We start from the raw sequence: 23,683 nt of genomic DNA on the forward strand, positions 1-23,683 counted from the left end.
GCCATGGATCACAGCCTCGTCCAACTCAGTGAAATTGTGAGCCATGCCCTGTAGGGCCACCCAAGATGCACGGGTCATGTGGAGAGTTCTGACAAAACGTTGCCCACTGGAGAAGAGAATGGCAAACCACTTCAGTATTCTTGCCTTGAGAATCCCATGAACAGCATGAAAAGTTCCCATATGATCCAGAAATCCTACTTCTGGTCATACATCCAGACAAAACTCTAATTCAAAAAGATGCGTGTTCACAGCAGCACAATTCACAACAGCCAAGACACGGGAGCAAACTCCGTGCCCACTGACCGAGGAATGGGTGCAGAAGACATGGTGCGTGATACAGTGGACACTGCTCAGCCTCGAAGAGAGTGAAATGAGGCCATGTGCAGCAACGTGGGTCAACTAGAGAGGATCATACCATGTGAGGTAAGTCAGAAAGAGAAAGACAAACGCCGTACGGTACCACTACGTTACGATACCACCATGTGGAATCTGAACGATGACACAAACGCACCTACCTATGGGCCTGTGGTAAAGAATCCGCCTGCCAACGCAGGAGACACAGGAGACGTGGGTCGGGAAGATCCCCTGGAAAAGGAAATGGCAACCGTCTCCAGTACTCTTGACTGGAGTCTCCCACGGATGGTTACAGTCCAGGGGTCACAGAGAGTAGGACGTGACTGAGCACGCACGCAGTAACAGCGTAAGGGTACCAACGGCCAGGCTGTGCAGGTGAACTCCTGCCCTTTCTCAACGAAGGAGGCGGGCACGTGGGAGGGTGAGACTGGGGTTTCAGGCGCCTTTCTGTGTGGGCGAGGCCACCAGGCCGGCCCTGAGCTGCAGGCAGCGACCCTGCCTCCCGAGGCTGGCTGTCCCTGACGGGGCTGGGGCGGGTGTGGGAGGGGGACACTGGGGGAGGCCAACGTCCTCGGGAAGGCGGGCGTTCAGAGGTTCCACCCGCTCTGGGCCCTGCCACTGCCTCGTGTCCGCCTGGGGCGAATGGCTTCACCCTGGGCGTGTTTCTCCATGCCCGTGGGGACCCTGTGGAGCCCCCCTGCAGGGCCTGGTGGAGCCTGTGACGGGCGAAGGTCGGGAGTGCGCGAGGACACGCGGGGCGGGCCGGCGCCCTCCACACGGCAGCTGGGGCGTCCCCGACATGGAATGTGGGCTGACCTTAACTCTGCATCTATGGGGGGCAGGGCAGAAGTAGGTGGACAAGGTGTGAAGAGACAAAGGAGGCGCTCACCCCTGGCTGTCAGCACTGCTTGCTCCGTTGGTGGCTGCTTCTGGAGCGACGCCAGAACTGCGGTCCGCTTCTCCTTCCTGCCCCCGGCCCGGTCCTCCCAGCACACATCCTCCTTGGGCAGCATCAGCCCAGAAAACTGGATACCTGGGCCCGACTCCCAGAGAGTCTGTCCCCCCGGGCCTGGCAGGGGCGCGGGCACTGGGACTTTTGAGTGCCGTGTGGAGAACCGCCCTCTGCGGCCGGCAGGCCCTGAGGACGAGGGGAAGGCTGAGCCCTCCCGGCGGACCCGGGAACACACAGCAGCTGGAGCGGGCGGGAAGGCGCTCAGGCTGCCTGAGCCGGCGGGACCCTCACAGAGGGGACGGAGTGAGCGCCTCCCCCGCGTCCGGTCTGTGGCTGGCTGGGAGCAGTCTCCCTTTCGGCACCTGTGGAGCCTTCAGAGGGCATGCCGGGGGCAGGTGAGGGTGGCCGCTGTCCACTCCGGGGGGTGTGGGCCCCACGCCGCCTGCCTCAGGCCCTGGCGACCCGCCAGGCTGCTCCCGGGCGTGCCTCTCCCTGGGAGAGCTCCAGCTGAGCCCCTCCGACCTCACCTGCCCCCAGCGTCCACACCTGCCTTTCCGGGACGGGCAGGGCCGCGTGGCCTCCACACGGCGTGGGGCTGGCCTTTCAGCGTTCCTTCAGCCCGAGAACCCCCGAGTCGTTGCATGCACACTCACTGAAGAAAAGCACAGGCACACAAGGAACAAAATGATGCTTTTATTAAAAATCGAACCCATAGCACCTCTCTTCCTACAAGTGTTTTTGTTTTTAAAGGAGAACTAGTTTTCTGCACAATTTCAGAAAATGCGGCCAGGAAAAGTTCAGGACTGACCCAAGCCCCCGATAAACCAGCAGGTGAGGCTGACAGGGAACGAGGCGTGGCCGCCGACCAGTCCCAGGGTTCCCTCCTGATCCCACCTCTCGGACGGTCCACGTGGCAGATGCTGAGCCAGAGAGCGGCGTCTGGATATGCGGACCGACGACTCGCTGGGAGAAGCCACCCTAATCCTAACTACGCTGTGTGCCAGGAATTTGTAAAAACCGAAAACCATGCCATGAACCATTAGAACCATCACGCAAACATGCTGCGGTCCGGCCGCCGTCAAGGGCAAGGGCAGCATCAACAGGGCTTCGCGGAGTGTGTGCCGCCCCCCATGGTCTCCCCCAACGCTGCCCCACGGCTCGTTTTCCTCCGTGACGGCATGTACCAAGGGCTCCTTAAAATCATGGCTGGGGATGGGAGGGCCTCTCTTTGGGCTGATGTATTCAGAGGGAGGAGGTGCAGGAGATCCAGGAGACGTGCTCCATGGCCGCCAGGTGTGGGGACTGTCCACGGCCCCGCCCTGCCGCTCACCGGCCTGGAAACCTGGGAGCCCCGGCGGGGGGAGGGGGAAGCCTGGGCAAACCCATCTCTGCTGCTCAGGCAGAGAGCGCGGCCCTGCGGCCGCGGTCCTCACGGGAAGGGCAGCTCGCCTGTCCATCGCCGGGCCCTGGATGGGGTCCCCGCGAGGCCGAGCGCTGCACATCTGCAGGGCATTGCTGCGGGAGCAGGCAGGAGAGGACAAGCCTCCTGCCTCCGTTAGAGAAATGGTGCCTGTCCTGGGTTCAGAACCAGGATTACAATCCAATATCCATTTCCCTATCATGTGATTTTGTTTTTTTTCCCTCCCTCAAGAGGAGAGGTTAGGAACCCACGCTTCTCAATGTCACACGGTCTGGAAGCTGAAATCTAACCAGAAACACCCAGTTCTCCCTTGGGTCCAGCGGCTCCCACGCCCCAGAGCCCTGGGACCACGGGGCCAGGCACCGGTGCCAGTGCCATGGCAGCCGCGAGCCGCAGCCTCAGGCCCATGGCAGCCGCGAGCCACAGCCTCAGGCCCACAGTTCCGTCCCGAAGACTGGGCTCCAAGCAGAGAGAACAGGAAGTGTAACGAGCCTGGGGAAAAGGCGCTGCTGTCACAAAACCCCAGAGCGGGACACACACCTCAAACCAAACTGTCCTTGTGCCAGGACATTCCGGCACGCTCCCGTCAGCTAGGCAAGGCTCCGTATGGCTTAGAGGGCAGAGCACGAAGGCAGAGTGTATCCACGTTCTCTGTCCACTGCTTGTCTCCCAAGAAATTCGAGGTGCAGCCCCGCGGCTTCCTGTCCACTCCCCGTCTGGGGCCCGAGAGGACAGAGGCCGGCCTGTCCAGGGAGATGGGGGGCTAGTCTTTGCAGGGGGAGGCTTTGGGCGGAGCATCCAGGATTTTTGGTTTAGAACGTTTCCCCTCCACTCAGAGAAGGAAGGAGAGAAAGAAGAGATGGAGGGAGGGGGAGGGGGGCCAGGGGGAGGGGGATGGGTGGAGGAGGGGGGGGGGGCAAGAAAGGAACTTTTCCACACCTCCTACCTCTACTTTTGGAGAAACCGAAAAGGGTTTTTTATCCAACACAAAACTCTAAAACAGAAAAGGTGTTTTTTTTTTCCTCACACAGCACAAACTTTTCTTGGTCTCCTGGGGTCACACTCTGCAACTCCGAAAGCAGAGGGTCAAGATGGCCCTCTGCCCTGAGGAGGCGGGAAGAGGGAAGGAGAGACCCCACAGACCACGTGATACAGCCTGGCCCTGAGACAGGATCCCTACTGGCATTGGCCAGGCGCTGGCTCGGGGACAGGCCGGCCCCCCAGGAGGACGGACCGGCCCTGCTCCCTTGTGCTGGGGGGTGTGGATAGGCCCCTGCTGACCAGGCCGGTCACGGGGCCTTCCCACAGGCCCTGCGGCACACCCTGGAAAATTCTAGACTGGGACCAGGGCTGGGGCTTGACCACCTGCACCTCCCCTTCACTGCACAAAAGCGATGTGATGCGCTGGGGGCGGGGCTATGATGCGCTGGGGGCGGGGCTACAGCTTGGACTCATTTTCAGAGCAGCTCAAGCTACTTCCATTTAGCTAAAAATAAACGAAAACAAAATAATAACAATTACAGGGAAAAAAGGTTTCCAGAAAACCCGTTAAGGCTAAGAGCTGGCCGGGGGTCGGGGGCGGGACCACAGCGCTGCGCCAAGGAAGGGCACGGCCACCCGCACGGGAGGGCCTGGGGGGCACAGGGCGGGGTGGGGTGGGGGACTGGGGACCCCATTTTCTCAGAGCCGTTCTGCTTTACTTGGAGACGCCGCGGCTCTGTCTTTCCCGCGGACAAAGCTAAACAATGAACAGAAAGGCACTGCAGACAGCTGAGACCCATTCATTTCATGTGGCATATTTTAAAAAAAGATAAAAAGATTTAAAAAATACTCTGGTTAACAATGCACACCTCTTACACAACCAGCGATTCTGCGGCCGCTGTCTCGTTTCCTCGGGGCGGGGCAGGCGGGCCTGTGCTGTGCACTTGGGAGGAGCTTGGGGGGGGGGGCGGTGGCGGGGGCAGGAGGTGGCTCCCAGATGGGACGCTTCCCGCTCCTGGATGATGGGGGTTGAAAGAAAGGACCGAAGCGGGAAAGCCCCGAGTATTTCACCCCTGGAATGAGCCTTGGCCTCTGCCGCCCTGTTGCCAGGAACTGTGAAGCCGGCTCCTCGCCTAAAGCTGCCGAGTGAGGACATTTCAGAGACGGACACTCAAGGTCGGGAGGCCCCGGGCCCAGGTCAGACACCTGCTCCTCGCGCCGGGAGTCCCCGGTGGGCGCTGGTTCTCAGGCAGGAGGTAGAGCAGAGAGAGGAGAGGCCTGGAGGGCCCCCGCCCCCTCCCCCCAGCCTTCCCGGGCCGCACGATGGAGAAGCCAGGCCCCCAGGGCTCAGGCCTTCCCAGGTCGGGGTGCCGAGCCCTTGCACCCGGCGAAACACACCTTCTCGTAAAAAGAAAAGAAAATCAAAGAAACCTGCTTCCTGCAGCGATGTTACAAAAAGCCAGTTAAAAAAACGTTCCTAATTGAAATCGTGTTCACAGGGGGTGAAATCAACCATCAGCGACAGATCCTCTCAACCCAGCTCGAGCCCAGTTCCAGGAAGTGATTGTCTCGACACGGCGGCCGCTCAGCTCACACGAAGGACGAGAAGCCGGTGAGCGGAGTCCGGGCGCCGCGGGCCGCGGGCGCGAACACGGCGCTCTGCGTGGTGACCACCGCGCGCGGGGCCGGCCCAGCCTCCGCTCCCGCCACCGCCTCGTACCTGTGCGGGGCCGTGCCCGCGCGCCGCTTCCATGAATTGTAGTAGGTGGGGTCGCTCAGGTAGTGGTTGACGAACGAATGCTGGGGTGGCGCGTCCTCGGACTCGGAGTCGGTGACCTGTGGGCGGACGGACGGACGGAACAGGCTCAGCCAGGCGGCCAGGGACAGGGGAGGCCCGGGGCTCAAGGAGCGCGTGGAAGGGGGCTGGCGTGGGAGGGTATGCGGGTGGTCTTGAAGGGGCGGCCCTGGCGGGAGGAGCGGCCACGGAGAATGGGGGGTGTCGAGGAGGGAGGGGGCCACGGGGGAGGGGGAGGGCCACACGGGGGGTTGGGGCCGGGGGGGTGGGGGCCACGGGGGTGGGGCCACAGGGTGGGGGAGGGCCACACGGGGGGTTGGGGCCGGGGGGGTGGGGGCCACGGGGTGGGGGAGGGCCTCACGGGGGTGGGGGCCACGGGGCGGGGTGGGGCCACGGGGGGTGGGGCCACAGGGTGGGGGAGGGACACACGGATGTGGGGGAGGGATACAGGGGTGGGGCCACAGGGTGGGGGAGGGACACACGGGGTGTGAGGGGGCCACACGGGAGGGAGGGCCACATGGGGAAGGGGGAGGGCCACATGGTGGGTGGGGACTGGGGGCCACGGGGTAGGGGAGGGACACGGGGTCGGGGAGGGCCATGGGGGTGTGGGCCACGGGGGTGGGGGAGGGACACACGGGGGGATGGGGGCCACAGGGCGGGGGAGGGACATGGGCGTGGGGGTGGCCGTGGGCAGCAGGGCTGAGCGGAGAGGAGTGGCCATCTAAGGCGGGTGGCGCATCTCACCTGTTTGTCTCCCTTTTCTCTCCCCCCACCACCTGGGTGTGGACTACCCCAGGGCCCACCTCCACAAGACCACGGAGAGCTCAGCGTGTCCACGGGGGTCAAGCTGGGCAGCGGGAGCCAGCTCTTTCCTCCCAGAGGCTCTGCTCCCCTGCCTGTCCCTGTGCCTGAGCGGGTCCCAGGACATGAATCCACTGTACTCTGGCTTCAGGAGAGTCTGCACTCCAACCCCTCCCAGGACAGGTCTACGCAGCATCTCCTCTCTCAGGACAGGTCTACACCCCATCCCCTCCCAGGATAGCTCTACACTCCATTCCCTACAAGGACAGGTCTACACACCATCTCTCTCAGGACAGGTCTACACTCCATTGCCTCCCAGGACAGGTCTACACTCCATCCCCTCCCACAACAGGTCTACACTCCATCCCCTCCCAGGACAGGTCTACACTCCATCCCCTCCCGCAACAGGTCTACGCTCCATCTCAAGGACCAGTCTATACTCCATCCCCTCTCAGGAGAGATCTATACTCCATCTCCTTCCAAGGACAGGTCTACACTCCAACCCCTCCCAGGACAGCTCTACTCCATCTCCTTCCAAGGACTGGTCTACACTCCATCCCCTCCCAGATCAGGTTTACACAGCCCCCAGGGGATGCTCTGTGTTCTGTGGAGAATGCTGCAGTGCCCGGGAGTGTGGAAGGCCCAGGCACTGCAGACTGCCTGAGACTATGGCACAGGCCCCCAGACCGAGGGTCTGATGGTGAGCTCAGTCAGGGTGAGGAGACGGTGTCCTCCGTGGGACACATGCCACATCCATGCCGACCTCCGTGGGGAGGTTTCCAAGGACAGAGGCCCTAATTGAGTGTGGTGTCTGCTGTCCAATGTCCTGGGGCCCTTCCCTCTGCATCGCCGAGGGACCTGACCCCTCACCTCGGGGTCCCAGAGCAGCCAGTGGAGGAGGCGGGTGGCTCATGGACGTTCAAGGTCAGTGAGCCAATGGGAACCCGCCTTGGGAGTTTTCCCGCCGCTCCTGGAAGAGCTGAGTGCTTCCCTGGGGGACGGGGCCGTGGGCCCACCAGGTGGCCCCCAAAGCCACTGCTAAGTCTCTTCAGTCGTGTCCGACTCTGTACGACCCCATAGACGGCAGCCCACCAGGCTCCCCGGTCCCTGGGATTCTCCAGGCAAGAATGCTGGAGTGGGGTGCCATTTCCTTCGCTGGGACACAACAAAACCGTGGCACAGAATGGAGAGGGGAGACTCAGAGCCGTTCCTTCAGCTTCTCGCTGTTCCTCTAGGGAGGGGGCGAGTGCGCCCGCCCCATCTTGGGACACATGGGGCCATGGTGAAGGCCTCGGGGCTCCTGTTCAGGTCTCGCTTTCGCTTCCACGAGAAAGCACAGGATTAAAATGCCATTCCTTGTCCTGCTGCCTGCTCTGTTTATTGTTGATATGACATTATTATTTTTTAATGAGGATGTATTTTAGTGAGTTAGAATTATTGACAGAAAGGAAACGCTGCGGGGTCTTTTTTTTTCAAGTTTCCTGTGTGATGTGAAGTAGCGATGTGAGTCCGTTTCCCAGGAAACCGAGGAAGGCCAGCCTGTGATTGGATGAGTCTGCAGACCCGACCATGAGTTTCTAAAGGCGCGTGGATGCCTGGCAAGCAGCTAACAGAGATAATCCCAGGACTTCTGGTGCTGTGCTGGCAAGATGAAAGACTCCAATATTATTAGAGGATTAATTAAGTGAGAGGGGGCTGGTCTAAGTTGGCTGAAGCCAGAGAGACCTTGAAACCTGTTTCTGTGGATTTTGAAAATAATTTTTAAGATGTGATTTGAACAGTAGTCCTGATATAATTCGTAAGCAGCTGGGCGATAAAATGGAGAGAAAGCCCCTTATTTCTAAGTGGAGAAACATCAAGAGCCACAGCGTGTGTCCTGCGAGGCTGCTGGTCTAATTCAGAGCCACTCTGATCAGCCAGGTTCTCCTGCACCTGTGAGCCGGTTCTCAGAATTGTCACTCGAGTAACATTGCTGAAAACGGTTAAAAAACACCCCAGGGAGAAAATGACAGCATCACAATTTTTTTTTTTCTTTCAGTGAAGTATTAGCTTTGCAGAAGAGCTTTTCCGGCAGAGAGCTCACAGGGTTTTTGCCTCTGGAGGAGAGGGTGGGCAGTAAGGGTGGGCAGGGGACCCCCTACCTGGCTCGTCAACCAACTACCAATACAAAAAATACTTCCAGAATGGCCAGAAGGAGCAGCAGGTCTTCCCCACAGTAGAACAGTGACTTAACTGGGGGAAAATCAAATTATCAACAATCATTTAGAGTCCCTGGAAATGGTGCCAAGGGCATATAGCAAATGGGGCAAGATTTATTGCAGAAAATCTAAAACCACTAAGAAGAGCAAGAGTCTGAGCTGCTTGAACTCTGACCTGCTCCCCCACCCCCAGCTGGGGTGACGGAAGCTCCACTTGGGGAGGGGGAGGCACATGTGGCCAAGAAGCCAGGGCCCCTCCCCTAAGACTCCAGGAATTTGGTTTGACCTGGAGGAGGAAGCCGCGGGCATCTCCCAGCCAGCTGCTTGTCCCCAGCTCCACGATGCAGAGGTATTCCTGGAGGTGTGGTCAGAGAACTGAGCTCCCCTCCTCATCGGGGCTGCTGGGAGGCTGGCCAACGTGCACCAGGTTGGCAGGCTGCCTCACCCTCGTGGCTGGTGGAAGGAGCTCCATGCAGGGGGGCCCGGGCGCAGCCAGAAACCCGGGGGCGTCCATCCCCACCCAGTGCCTCACTGGTCACCATGGAGAAGGGGGCCGTTGTCCCCACCCCAGCTTTGGTGCTGTGACACAGAGGTCCCCATGGCGGGAGAGTCAGCCCTTCTGAACAGAGAGCTCCCAGCTCTGCCTCAGGGGAGTAGCTTTATTTGGACCATGGCATGCCTCAGGGCAGGTGTCCCTGCTGGCTCGGATGGTAAAGAATCTGCCTGCAGGGCAGGAGACCCAGGTTCAGTACCTGGGTCAGGAAGGTCCCCTGGAGAAGGGCATGGCTACCCACTCCAGTATTCTTGCCTGGAGAATCCCATGGACAGAGGAGCTGAACATGGACATGACTGAGTGACTTAACACTTTCACTTTTCATGCCTCAGGGCATTGCTGGAAACTGTGGAGGCCTCAGGGGCGAGAAATGAAGAGCTAAGTCCTTGATAGCAGCAAGTGGAGCAATAAATGCGCCAGAGGTTTAACGGGAGGACCAGGCAAAGAGACAGCTGACGGGAGCCCTCTTGGGCTTAGAGAAGAATTCAGAGATTAACAACGTCCTGCTGCTGCCTGGGCTGTGATTGGATCCAACTGTGGAGTAATTTATACCCTGGAGCCTTGTCGAAAATAAGAGAGCTGCCAGGGAGAGGAGGTTAACAGCTGGGTGTGATACCAGCTGTGTGGGCCTTCCCAAACCTTAGTGGGGAGGTCAGAACAAGAGACAAGGGGATGCCTAGTGGAGATCTCAGTCGTCCCTGGTTGTCATGGAAACCACATGCCTGCCCAAGGCCACACCTCGGAGGGGTGATGTCAGAGCGGACACGTTGCTGAGGACGTGGCTTCCCTAACTAGTCCAGACGAGTCACTGAACAAATAAGCCAACAACAATGACAACAGACAGAGGGGGCTGAATATGGGTATTCAGAGTGAATACAAGATGCTATTTAAAGTATGTTCTTGTTTTCAAAAAACAGCCAAGTGTGATACATACACAGGGGAAAAAAAGCAGGGAGCCTCAGATATTGGCAGGCAAAGAATTTAAAAGTAGCTATTATAATATGTTCAAAGAACTGAAGGAAACCATGTTTAAAGAATTAAAGTATGCTGACACTATCACACCAAGTGGAGAATATCAATAAAGAGATAGAAATGACTTAAAAGGACCGAATGAGAAGCTCCGGAGTTGAAAAATACCATAACCAAATGCAAAATTCACCGGGGGGCCTCAACAGTAGATCTGAGCTGACAGAGGAAGGACTCAGCGCACTTGGAGACAGACTGAGAGGCTGCTCGCCGTGGTCAGTCACTCAGTCACGCCTGGCTCTAGTCCAAGTGACCCTGTGGACTGTAGCCCATCAGGCTCCTCTGTCCGTGGGATTTTTCAGGCAAGAATATTGGGGTGGGTCATGCAACTTGAAAAACAGAGAGAAAAGAATGAAAAAAAAATAAACACAGACCGGAACACCTGATAAGCGTGACAAAGCTGAGCGCAGCAGCCTGTGCGCAACGAGAACACGGGGTGAGAAGAGAGGGAAAGCAGCAGAAAGACGGTTGAGAGTCACATGACTTAGAACTTCCCAAATCTGGTAAAAAAAAAAATCAAGCAAACAAAAAAAACAACTGCATACTTAACAAGCTCAATATACCACAAGATAAACGGAACAAGAGCCACACCGAGACACGTCACAGTTACAGCTAAAATTCTGAAAGACAAAGGCAAAAGAAACTCTTGAAATCGAAGGGAGAAAAATGACTCATCCAGCCCAAGGGAATTCAAATTACGCTAACAGCTGACTTCTGGTCAGAAAAAATGGAGGACAGGAGGCAATGGGCAGGTGTTGAAAGAAGACTGTCAGTCACGAATCTTTTATTTGGCAAAACTGTTTTCATAAATGAAGATGAAATAGGACATTCTGAGATGAAAACAGAAGAATTAATTGCTAGCAGACCTGCCTTATAAGAAATACTAATGGAAGATGGTCAGATTGAAGGCCAGTGACACCAGAGAGCAAATCAAATCCACACACACACAAAAGCAGCAACAAGATCATCACATAGGGAATTATAAAAGGCAGTGTAAGGACCTAGTCTCCTTTCTTCTCTTATCTGATTTAAAAAGCAATTTCCTAAAGCATTAGGTAATAATTATATTGTTGGGTCCATGATATAGAGAAATGTAACAATTATAGTGGAACACAAAGGTGGGGAGAAATGAGAACCAAAAATCGCAAACAGAAGGGTTAACGTGATAAGCTCCAATACTTGCTCACCTTTCTCCTCTCAACTTCTTTAAAAGGTACAGAATTCTGTACAGGTAGAAAGATGCATCCTTGGGTCTGTCACGAATATGGATGCGTATAATAATAAGCACAAATGGGGAGGAGAGAATAGATCTATACAAGAATAAAGTTTCTATATGTCACTGAGATTTAGAATAAAAGCACATACTAATACGAGGGCAATCACTATAAAAAGCAACTGAAAAAATATAGTAAAAGCAAAACAAGGGAATGAAAATATCCCCCGGATATACACTAGAAAGTAGGCGCTTAACAACAGCAGCAAAATGACAGTGAAGGAAAAACACAGAAGCAGAGATACGAGGCTGATGGACGGCAAGCAGCAAGCGGCAGGCGTAACTCTGGAGTCAGCAGCAACCACACTAACTGTGAATGGATCAAACAACCTGGTGAGCAGGAGGCACTGCAGGATGAATGAGACGGCATGATCCAACTGTATGCTGTCAACAAGAGACACATTTCAGATCCAAGGCTTCAAACAAGTTGAGAGTGAAGTGATGGAAATGATATGCTGTGTGCACCGGAACCAAAAGAGAGCCGGAGCGACTGTGCTGATGTCAGGCCAAACAGACAAAAACTGTGACTGGAGACCAAGAGGGACATACTATACTGAAAAAGAGTCTGTCCACCATGAAGACACCACAGTTATAGACAGACACGCATCTGCAAACAGAGCCCCCAGGTACAGGAAATTAAAGCTGCCGGAAACGGAGAGAGACATAGAGAATGTTGACAGTAACTGTTGGAGACCTCGGTACGTTAACAGATGGCGGAAAGATCGAGAGTGTGGAAGGCGTGAACGGCACGATAAATCAACTGGACGTGGCAGACACACACGGAACTCTCCACACAGCAACAGCAGAGCAACACGGCCTTTTCAAGGGGGTTCTTACAGCACAGGCCAGATGCTGCCCGCAAGACAAGACTCAATAAATATAAGAGGGCTGGAGATATACAAAGTATGTTCTTTGACCACAGCGGGATAAAATTAAAAACCATTAACAGCAGAAAATTTGGGAAGCTCATAAATGTGAGGAAACTAAAAACACACACCTAAATAGCCTATGTGGTGAAGACGTGAACTGTGCAGTGTGTGAATGACATCTCAGTCTGGTTAAGAGACCAGACTAGTTCAAAAGAAAGGCTCCCATCGGAGCTGGCACTTCCAAGACCCCATGAATCTGCCTACAACTCTCCCAGGTTGTAAGGTTCAAAGCTGGGCCCCAGGAAGACGACAGAGCACAGAATTCTGGGGGGGAAAGACGGGCCTCACTGCATCTACCCGAGAACTCAGGAGCAGACGGGGAGCCCAGGAACGTGAGTTCTTAGCCTGGACTCCCGGAGCCTTCACAGGAGGTGCCCGCCCACCACAGGCTTTGGGGGGCCTGGAACCCCAGGTTCAAGGTGACATGCCTTGGTAGAGACGGCGTCCGCACTTTTGATCAACTTTCTAGAACCAGAAAGTGTTAGGACCCGCAAAGCATCTGTGGGAATCCGGGAAGGAGCCTCTTCCTCCAGGCACAGGGCATGCCACGGCCCGCCCTCACTCAGCCATGCGTCCCGGGCTAGGAGAACTCGGCTGGCCTGGTGGGAGGGACGGAAGGGAGCCCGCCGCCTGGGTCTGCATCCAGGTCCACCCAGGAGTGCGTGTCTGGGGAAGACACTCAAAACCCCGGCAAGCCTCAGCTCTCCCACCTGTTACGTGAGGATCCGAACGGCCTCCTTGCAGGATTTAGAGTGCATTTCCCATCCCTCTCGCCTCCTACCCTCACCCGCTCCCTTCTTCCCTTCTTGCTGCCTCCTTCCCCGTGTCTGTGTGTGCATGAGTGCACACGTGTATGCATACATGCATGTATAGGCCTAGCGCCCACAGGCATCTAATGGTCCTCCATGCGAATCAGCTGGATCTGACTCGCAAAACGCCCCCGTGTGTGACAGGACAGACAGACTGGCCCGCGTTTAACCCATTTTGAGCATGCTTTTATGAACAAATAGTCAGAATCCATGAATTCCCAGTCCTGGCAATGCTGGGAATGGCCTCTGTGGCCCGGGTGTTGGGTGGGAGAAGAGGGGAAGGGCGGGGGCCAGTGGGCCCTGCAAGATGAGGGTGAGGGTGCATGTGTGGGGTGGCCTCGGCCTTAGGGGTGTCCTGGGGACACGGACGAGAACCGCCTGCCTCCAGGCCTGGCTGAGGAAGCACTCAGCACTTAGCCCAAGTGGAGCTGGAAAGCCCGCGAGGCAGCACAGGGTCGCTGTGAGCATCGTCCACGATGCTCTTCGAGCCCAGGAAGGTGGGGGCGGGCGCCGCCTCTGACCGCTGACCCGGGGAGCGCTGGACGGCAGCCCACCCCTTCCCGACGCGCCGTCTTTGGGACCAGTGGCTGGAAAAGGCCGCGGCCTCCTCGTCAGGAAGCTGGGCTCAGCGTTCTCGCTTTTCCCTCCACAGACAGCCCCTCGCGCGGACACAGCGCTCCTCCTGCACGCCGGCAGGGTGGCTTGCCGCTTCCAGGAGCCCACGGCTGCGGCGCAGACGGGCAGCCAGCGCCCGCGTCCACGGAGCATGGAGGCCGAGCGGCCCGGCCACTGGGCCCCCTGCCTGGGGGCTGGCCCGTGTGGGCTCCTACACAAACCACAGTTTGAAAGAAGCCGTTTAATTGAGCCTGAGGGTGCAATCAGTCCTAAACTCAGGTCAAAATGAAGGTGAGACTTATTTTAGATTAAATATTGATTTAGAGTGTGAATGCCAAGCGGTGGGGTGGGCCTGCGTGTCTGGCAAACAGCTTGGTGAATTCGTCCCTGTCGCGGCGTCTCTGAAACCCCGCGGTCAGGACTGGGCGCCAAGCTCCCTAACTGCGTCCGCTGGTTCGCTCCTGTGAGATGGGCTCGTGGGGAAGGGGCTTCCCCGTGGAAGTGGGGGTCCTCACGGCGCCCCCACGGCTCCCTCCAGGGAATGTCCCCTCCCAACACAGAGACCTTGCCCAGGACGGGCCCAGCCCAGCAGTCAGTGCCCAGGCACCAAGATGTGTGGGGCGGGGTCCTGGGGGTCACGGCTGGAGGCTGATACCCCTCGGGGGCGGGGTATCCCTGGTCCCGGGGCTCCCGCCCTGCTCCGGTGACCCCGGTAACTGACCCAGCGGTGCTGTGACCAAAGCCCGCGCTGGCGCACAGGAGGCTGGCGGGAGGGGAAGCCCCTGTCTGGCGTGGGCGGGGGTCCAGGTTCTACCAGTAGGGTGGGTTCGGGCCCCCGTTACCCCTCGGGGGTCCAGAGGCCACCACGTTCCCTGGTGACCTTCAGGTCGGCCAGGTCTCTTTCTGAGCGCAGAGCTAAGCAAGGAGGTTTGCGAACCCAAAGTCCACTCTGGACCAGGGACTGATCGGGGAGGTGGCCTCGCGCACCAGAGACGAGCATGGACCCTCCCCGTCCGGGAAGGGGCGCCCTCTGTCCCGGCTCTGCCTGCTCCGAGCCTGTGTGTGTGTGGAGACGCGGCTGAGACCAGGGCAGGGCCCCGGGGCGACGGGAGGGGCCGCAGCCCGCAGCAGGGCGCGGGCACCCACCTCGGACTCCGTGGCGTCGCCCGGCTTCTCCTGGAGGGCCCCGCTCTCGGTCAGCGCGGCGCCGTTGTACTTGTTGCAGAGGTCTTCGTCGGAGTAGTGCAGCCCGCCGGGGCTCGGCCGGGGCGGGGACCTGGGGGACGGCACACCAGTCAGCCCCGCCTCCTGGCCCGCCCCCTGGCCTCATCGCGGCTGCGTCGAGAGGAAAGCCATGCACAGCCTCTGGCACCGTTTCGGTGCCACGCAAGCAGTTCCCAGGCCGCCGACAGCTTCCAGTGACGCCCGGAGGGGCCGGAGGTCCCCCAAGACCAGGTCCCTACACCTGAGACCTGCCTCTTTATCTCTAGAAACGTCCTTAAACCATTGCTAGCACCCGCCCTCCTGCCCTGGGATTCGGGGGGACTCGTGGGCGTGGGCCTGGCCGGCGTGGGCCCTGGGGTGGGTGCTGCATCCCTACCTGGTCCCATTCTTCTTGGAGAAGGTGTTCTTGACGTTGAGGTGGCGGCTGTTTAGCTCCAAGGCGGCAAACCCTCCGTTGTCCAGGGTCACGGACTCCTCCGTGTTGGAGATGCTCTTACCTACATATGGGCGGAGGCGGCGCAGATGCGCGTCAGGAAATGGACGTCAGGGGTCCAGCCCCGAGCCTCGTGGAGCAGGGCAGGCTGCCCAGGGTGCTCCGGACCGCCTGCTGGACGAGCCCCAGGCCTGGCGACCCGAGTCAGCGCCCAGGGCAGGCGGAGTCAGGCTGGGGTGTACGGCTACACGTCAACCGTGGAGCAAAACGATATTAGCATTTTGGTGTTTCTTTTCCTTGATGCCAAAATCAAGTTGTTGTTGTTTTTTTATCAGTGACTTATTAAAGAATAGTCAGAGTGCATGAACCTTTTACACCATTGAGGATATTCAATAAATTTCACAATAAAGGCCCAGTCAGAACAAGGAAGTAAGTGGAGGGTAAACATATAAGGGGGAGGGCTCGAGCGTGCAGGGTCTTTTTCCTGCAGTGATGAACATGCTCCAGAACCAACTGTGGTGATGGTCACACATGTCTGTGAATGTCTGTAACTAAAAATCACTAAAAAATGAGTCCATCAGTACATATCAAAGCAGATTCTACAATCTGCTAGCCAAGCAAAGCCGTAAGTAACCAGGGGGACTGCAGAGCTCCCGGCGGCCCCTGCCTTGCTCGGCATGAGAGTTGGTCCTCACCGCTGTCCCCCTGCCCAGGCTGGCCTCCCCTGCCCTTCCCATCTCCCCCTGCCCCTGCCCAGGGAGCCCCTTCCCCCCACCCCCTCCTTCAGATCACAGCTCAAGGGTGGTGAGACCGGAGAGGACGTTCCGGAGCCCTGAGGTCTCCTCCCTGTGTCGTTTCTCCATGCGGTGCCCGTCACCACCTCTCCGTTTTGTCCTGAGAGGGGCTGGCTGGCTTCGTGCGGTCCTGTCTGCCTCCCCTGCTAGGCTGTGAGCTCTCGGAGGCACAGACCCAGGGATGCTCACACAACCTTGTTCTTGGTGAGGTCCCAGCCCCCGGGACACTGCCCGAGCACACACCAGGGGCTTCACGCATGTTTTGTTGAATTCACCAGCATTTCCTATCCCAAGGATCCTGTCTGCCGGGGACCCCACAGCCCTCCGCTCGCCTCGGTGTTCTGCTTGTGTGCAACGGGGAAAGCCAGCAGCACGCAGACAGCAGCAGATGAAAGAGGAAGTCGCCTGCGCGTCGGGGTTGGGGTTGATGGGAGGCAAGCAGGTGAATATTATACTCAGAGAGGAAGTCTGATCTTGTACAAGAGAGCGTGTCGTCCGGGAGGGGTGGAACGAGGCTGCAGCACAGTGGTTTGGGCTCTGCGTGTCTCCTGGGCGGGCAGGGAGACATTCTGGTGGACAACTTTTTTTTTTTTTTTTTCTTTTTTTCTGGGCATTAATGATGATGTTAAGTGAACGCTCCAGGGTGAGGCTGAGGATTGGAAGCTGCAGGTCAGATTGGACTCTGCGGTCTGCTTCCCAGATGGAGAGGGAGAGGAGGGAAGGCAGGGCGACTTTCTCTGCACCAGACGTGGGATTCTGTAATAGCATTAACTCGGGAAAATGACATGCCATTCATACACTGTAAATCCCGCAGGAATCAAATCTGATTTACGAACACTTGTTAGAAGTGAATTTACACAGAAAAAAATAAATCCTTTCCTGGAGGAATGAATGGCTCAACGTTACAGAAGCAAATGGCAGGCACTTTAGGGCCTCCTGGTTTTATTAACCCTCTTGGTGCAGGGACTACAGTGCTGGGGGCTGCGGTCGGGGCATCTCAGGGCCCCTTTCACAGAGGACCGTTTCCAGCACCCTGGAAGGTTCCCTCCCTGTTTATACTTCTGCACTAAGAACACCCACCATCCTGCCTTCTAGAAACATCCATTCATTAGGCTGCTCCTGACCTTCCTGTAAAGCAAGCCACGCTGTCTGTGCCCTTCCATGGCCGGCTCTGCCCACGTTCATTTGTCCATTTTTCTAGTGATGGGGACTCTCTCGGCTGTGGACACTCACTGAGCACTTGCTCCACGCCAGGCCCAGCCGTGCTGGGAAAACGGGGCCCAGGCTGCAGAAGGCTCAGAGCTGGGGTGCGGGCCCAGGCAGCACTCGCCCCATCGTGAGAAGGGCTGGACCACAGACCCGACTAACCATCCTGAGTGGCACCGAGGCAACTGAGCCGCACCCCGATGGCTGTTCTTGTGATACTGAAGGGGCCATTTCTCATCTCTTGAACACTTTCCACTTTTTTTTTTTTGAAGGTCCTAGCAGTATTTACATATTGCATCCATGTGTTTAAATTTACCAGTTAAAGTTAGCACACCTTTAAATCTCTGGGTGGAAAGAGATATGATATAAAAACAGCAATCAGTGAGTGCTCAGTCGCTCAGTCGTGTCAGACTCTTTGTGACCCCATGGACTGTAGCCCACCAGGCTCCTCAGACCATGGGATTCTCCCGGCAAGAATACTGGAGTGGGTTGCCATTTCCTTCTTCCACTTTCCACATTTTAATCATACTAAAAACCACTCCTGCATTTGAGCAGCTGCAGAAATGGGAACAGATTCTCAGGGGCTGAAGGATAAGGGACACGTGGCCTGCGTGAGGGCAGAGCCGGCCAGACGCCGGTGCCCAGAGCCCCGGTTTCCTGCCTCCAGAGGGACGTGTGCCTGTCTTAGGGACTGAAATGCAGCGTGGTGTGGGCACCCCAGACCCAGGAGGGACAAGCCCGACGTCTCGGCCCCAGGTCCCCGGGGGAGGCGGGGGCGTCCCCACCTGTGCCGCAGTTGCGGTACTTCTTGCTCTGGCCGTGCAGCAGCAGCGAGAACACCACCAGCAGGATGACCAGCAGACTGGAGAGCGCCATCACCAGGAGGAACCACCACTGCTCGTAGAAGGGCGTCTCCACCTGAGCTGCAGGGCGACAGGCGCACGGTTACATGGACAGAAAATCTGTCCCCGCCGTGACCGGGGTGGGGGGACCCCTGCCTGGTCTGGGTTGTCCTGGGCGGATCCACTGGTTTCCCGGAGAAGAAGCTCTGGGTCCACTGTCTCTCGGGCCTGGGGTCCCCTCGCCCCTGCTGCCCCCACCCCAGGCCTTGGCCAGCAAACTTACATTCTCCCAGTTTTATCTGTTGTCTGGGTTACAGGGAGGGAGGGACAGAAGTGCCCGGCCTTGCTCGTCTCTCCCAGTATGGGGGCTTTCTCCCGAGACACCCGCAAACCCCCTGGCCGCCCCTGTTCCTGCTGCCACCACCTGGTCTCACCACCTCCGCCTGCCAGCAGAACCCCCGCTGAATCCTTGACATCGCAGGGAGTTCTCGGGTGGAAAGTTGGCCCCTCCTGCAAGTGCTGCGCCCACGGGCCTGGGTGCCCTCAGTCTAAGCCTGTGAGCCTCACGACCGACCCCTCTGGGCCGAGAGCTGGACGCGCCCACACCCTCCCAGGAACCTCTGCTCACACGCTGCGGCTGGGGGGCCTGTCTGCTACCTGTTGGCCTCCGCCGCCGCACCAGGGCTTCCCGCCCACGGAAGCTGGGGCTTACGCTGCGGCTGGGGGGCCTGTCTGCTACCTGTCGGCCTCCGCCGCCGCACCAGGGCTCCCCGCCCACGGAAGCTGGGGCTTACGCTGCGGCTGGGGGGCCTGTCTGCTACCTGTCGGCCTCCGCCGCCGCACCAGGGCTCCCCGCCCACGGAAGCTGGGGCTCACGCTGCGGCTGGGGGGCCTGTCTGCTGCCTGTCGGCCTCCGCCGCCGCACCAGGGCTCCCCGCCCACGGAAGCTGGGGCTCACGCTGCGGCTGGGGGGCCTGTCTGCTGCCTGTCGGCCTCCGCCGCCGCACCAGGGCTCCCCGCCCACGGAAGCTGGGGCTCACGCTGCGGCTGGGGGGCCTGTCTGCTACCTGTCGGCCTCCGCCGCCGCACCAGGGCTCCCCGCCCACGGAAGCTGGGGCTGCGTTCTGTGCATTTTGTGCCCCCAGCAAAACTGAGAGTCACTTTGAAGGAGGATTGTCTTCTTCCTCATGTTTTATTCTGTTTACTAAGGAGAGAGAGATGGGAGTCGCTCTTTGCCAGGTGCCGGATGGCCCTGGGGTCCCCTCGTGCCTTCCACTTGCTTCCCTGTTGGGGGCATTGGATGTGCGGGACAGGACGGAAGCCCCAAGGTCTGCCGCCCAGAAGCAGAAACCCACCGGAAGGGTCTCAGCGGATGGACGTGAAGCGTGTGCGCCCTGCCAGCAAGCGGAAGTCCTCTCTGGCTACTGTGACAGTCCAGGGAGGAAGCCTTGGCAGGCGGAAGCGCTTTAGATCCGACACACATGAGCTGGATTTCAGAGGGATGTGTGAACCACGGTGCCCACAGCCCCGAGGACCAGGAGCCGTGTTCTTACGTAGGAACCAGCCTCTGCCGCCCCCTCTGCATGTGCGCGATTGCAAGCCCTGTGCATTTGGAACTGCTTTTTGTAATTTTTTATATGTGGTCAAGGGAGGCAAACCCTGAATTGCTGGATGGAGTGATGGGCTTCCTTATTCCATTCTCTCTACTTTGGGGTGTGTTTACAAGTTTCTTCATAAAGACGAAGTAGAAGAGGTAGATTTGGCCTTTCTGCCTATTTTTCATTAAACAAGTGAGTGGTGCCCAGGCTGTCCCTCTCACCAAGCGCCCCTGAAATCCACGGTGCTCCCAGACCAGGAGGCACGGGGCCCGGGTACCCATGGACGCTCCCCTCCCTCCAGGCCCACTCAAGGAAAGGATGAAGGATGTTTCCAATTTAAACAAGCGCAGTCAGCAGCTTAAACAGATGTGACTACGGGGATGGGGAACATATTTGTCTTGATTGGAAGGAAGGCTCGTGGTTTCTGGCCCAGAATCGGCTTGCGACCTCCAAACGTCTCTGCAGCCAGCTCCCTTCTCAAGTCGGCTCCAGGGGGTCGGCCTGCAGCCACCCCCACATCTAGAGCCCGGCTTGCAATCTCGGCGGCGTGGAAGGACCACCTTGGAGCCAGAAAATCATCAGGCCCAGACCCGTGACCCCCGTGACGCAACTGCTGTCCGGGGTGGGGCCCTGAACGACTGTTTTCTAACTGTTCCCGAGGGTGGCCCCTAAGGTGCAGCTGGGGTGGAGGCCCACTCCTCACCTGCGTCCGGGGCCCCAGGAGCGGGTCCAGGCCGCGTAACCAGCCTGCCCCACAGCTGGTCCCCCCACTGCTCCCCCCAGCCTCATGCAGGCTCTCCCTTCCCTGCGGCCATCCCCCTGCACCCTTCAAGACCCAGGCCCAGGGCCGTCACTTCCTCCCGGCGGTCACACCCCTCGTCACGTCACTGGTGAGGACGGGGTCTGTCGGCACCGACACTTGAGCTCCAGGTAAAGGAGCCTGGCCGCCCCCTCCATGTCTGTGCTACCCCCATGGCTGAGCCGGGGCTGACACTGGAGCCGGCAGCCCTTGGCCTCCAATCTCAGGCACCGGGGGCACCGGGCCCCTCGGCTGGCATCCCTCAAGGACGCCTGGGCTGACATCCCTCAAGGACGCCTGGGCTGACACAACCACGTGTCCAGGGCTCGCACTGTCCCCGATGGCGGCTGGGGACGGGCAGGTTGGTGCAATCTTGCTTTTCAACTTTCGGCTCAACAGTAAGGATGCATCCGCTAACAGAGGGTCTCGGGCTGCACTGTGCAGGGGACGTCTTCTCCCCTGGGGAGACCCTGCCCAGCTCAAGCTGAGGCCCTAGCTCTGACAGAGGGCGAGAGGAGCTCAGTGAGGCCAGGACATCTCCTCCAGGGATGGCTGTGCTCTGGGCCCATGCCGCCCGCCCACCCCCCGGGGTCCCCAGGCGGGGCTCCTACCTGACACGGCAGCGGAGGGGCTGCTGGGCTCCCCGTAGCCCGCCTGGTTCACGGCCACCACCCGGAACTCGTAGGTCACTCCTTGCCTGAGCTGGTCCAGGCTGACGGTGTAGGCCGTGGCGCCCCGCGGAATGTCCTTGGCAAACATGTCCCACAGGCCTTCGTCTGCGGGGCAGCAAGAACAGAGTTCAGGGTGCCCGTCTCCCGCACGGAGGCCCAGTGGGTGGACGCTGCCCGCCTTGCCCTCAGCTCCCTGCTCCCTCCCCAGGCTGGGGCCTTGCTCTCCTGAACGGACGCCGCCGAGGCTGCCAGATGGGTGGAAGCATCTTCCCTACGTCCTCCTGGCCTCTGGCTCTACCGTCTCCTCTTGGTGCAGGGCGCTGGCTTTTTCTGGGACGTCCTGCTGTCCCTGCCCACTGCGTGTCCCTAAGCCCCAAGTTCCCTCTATCCCGACTCACTGAGGACACGCGCCCCTGCCCCCAAGGGCCCAGAGGCCCCCACGCACACCAGCCTCCACTGAGTTCTCAGCCCCACTGCCTTATTACTGGAAATGACAGTCCAGCAGGTGGGTCAAAGAGAAGATGCTGAACCACAGCCTCGTGCACCAGCCAGCTCCCAGGTCTGGGGTGACGCTGTGACGCTGTCTACACTGTCTGGGTGGTCCCTGTGGTGTGCCTGGTGCGGCTTTCGATAATCGATAGCGGGTCATGTTCTCTCACGGGGCGATGGCACCGAGGGGCAGCTGGTACGGAGAGGCAGGCAGGGGCTCTGGGCCAACCCCACACGGGCCTCGGCCCCTCACCTGGGGACCTGGCTTCATCTCCTGAGCCAAACCCCTGAAGCGCCTTCCTTGAGTTCGAGCATCCTTTGGAGGGGCTTCAGCGCCAAACCTGCCCTAAGACCAGTTGTTTTTAGTCTCTTTCCGGGAGCTACTAGACACAAGCATAGATTTTAAAAGATGTACTGGATTCTGACTCTTTGCAGTCCATGGGGTCGCAGAGTCAGACACGACTGAGCGACTGAACGACAACTGAATTTTGAACTTAAACGCCCACGTTCACAGAGCATTATTCACAGGAGCCGAGAGGTGATGAAAGCAACCTGTGCCCATCGACGGAGGGATGGATAAATAAGATGGTCCATCCAGCCACACGGAGAAGTGCGATCCAGCCTCAGAAAGGGAGACATTCTCGCGCCTGCTGACACAGCATGGATGAAGCTCGAGGGTGTGACACCGCGTCACACACACACAGACGCTGGACGGGTCCAGTCTAGGAGGTTCCCCGAGCGAATCCACGGGGACAGAAGGGAGAGGGGTGGGTGCCAGGGGCTGAGATGTGACTTAATGAGGACAGAGCCTCAGTCCGGGAAGATGAACAAGCTAGGGACGATGGTGCACAGCCGCATGGACATACTTAATGCCGCTGAGCCGCACACGCACAGAAGGCTAAGGCGGCAAACATACATCACGCGTTTTACCAAATAAAAATAGGTACTGAATTTCTTTAAACCCTAACATACAGGAAAACGTTAACAAAACTGAAACTGAAGCCAGAAAATCAGACGCAGAGAGAAAGGAAGCAGCTAGACAGCCTTGGCGCGAAGCTGCCTCACCACGCGTGAGCTGTGTGACCTTAGGGAGAGGGTTTAACCTCTCTGTGCCTCACCAGAGAACGCGGGCAACATCTACGTCACAGGCGTGCCTCGGGCACTGAACGGGTCAGCACTGATGAAGGGCTCAGTAAGTGGTACATCCACTGAGTGTTTGTGAAATCCAGTCTCTATGGAGCTCGTTGGGTAAAAAGTGGGCTCCGGGCCCACACTGTTCGTTTGAAGCACTGATCCTCCGTGAATTATAAATTCTGTTATAGGAGCAGGTGGGTGATCTTTTACAAAGAGCAGGCGATCTGGAGAGGAACAGCGCATTTGAACGTGCATGCTTCACAGGGAGGACGCCTCTCTGGGAAGCAGCCTCGTCACACGCCTCGGAACAGCAGCGGCTCGAGGATCAGCCCACGGTCAACAGCAGATCACCCGTGTGTGAGTCTGTGTTTGCACAGGGCTTACAGTGTGCACCAGTTAAGCACTGTAGTCACGGGTTAACAAAGGAATGGATGCGGGCGAGACTTGAAAGGCACAGACCTCGGTACAGAGGGGGAGTGCGATGACTATTTATTTCTAAATGCTCACCAAGACACCCATTACCATTAACAACGTCCAAATGGCAAGTCATCGCTTAAGCTTCCTCTTCCTTCTGAGACCATTAGGGTTTGCACATTCGATTGTTCTCTGTGGTCGATTTCTGGTGTGAAGGCTGCGCTTTCCCTGCAGGCCCTGCTCCCTCGCCTGGAGGCCTCGGGAGGCCCTGCTCCCGCTCCACGCCCTCCCCCCACCGGCTCCATCCACAATCACTTCAGAGCTCTGCTCAGGCCCCGTTCCAGCCAACAGGGAGCCAGATGAGACTTCTGTT

The 23,683-nt window shown here is 58.3% G+C and overlaps 1 protein-coding gene across 5 annotated transcripts in view; it reads right to left on the reverse strand.

Annotated features, from left to right (window-relative positions):
- Positions 1-1,979: 1,979 nt before the first annotated feature.
- Positions 1,980-23,683, reverse strand: part of SDK1 (sidekick cell adhesion molecule 1) — a 746,454-nt gene continuing 724,750 nt past the window's right edge. For 2 of the 5 annotated variants that reach the window (XM_024985294.2, XM_059881632.1), the window contains 5 exons: positions 21,214-21,378; positions 18,149-18,286; positions 15,307-15,427; positions 14,853-14,982; positions 1,980-5,543 (listed from right to left, as the gene is read on the reverse strand). In XM_024985294.2, the coding sequence (XP_024841062.1) occupies positions 5,298-5,543; positions 14,853-14,982; positions 15,307-15,427; positions 18,149-18,286; positions 21,214-21,378 (800 nt within the window). In that variant the 3' untranslated portion in view covers positions 1,980-5,297. Of the gene's footprint in view, positions 5,544-6,128; positions 7,945-14,852; positions 14,983-15,306; positions 15,428-18,148; positions 18,287-19,190; positions 19,410-21,213; positions 21,379-23,683 lie in introns of those variants that run through there. The other 3 variants (XM_059881629.1, XM_059881630.1, XM_059881631.1) reach the window with 3 other exon arrangements.

Source organism: Bos taurus, chromosome 25 (genome assembly GCF_002263795.3).
Source record: "Bos taurus isolate L1 Dominette 01449 registration number 42190680 breed Hereford chromosome 25, ARS-UCD2.0, whole genome shotgun sequence".
Lineage (NCBI taxonomy): Eukaryota > Metazoa > Chordata > Mammalia > Artiodactyla > Bovidae > Bos > Bos taurus.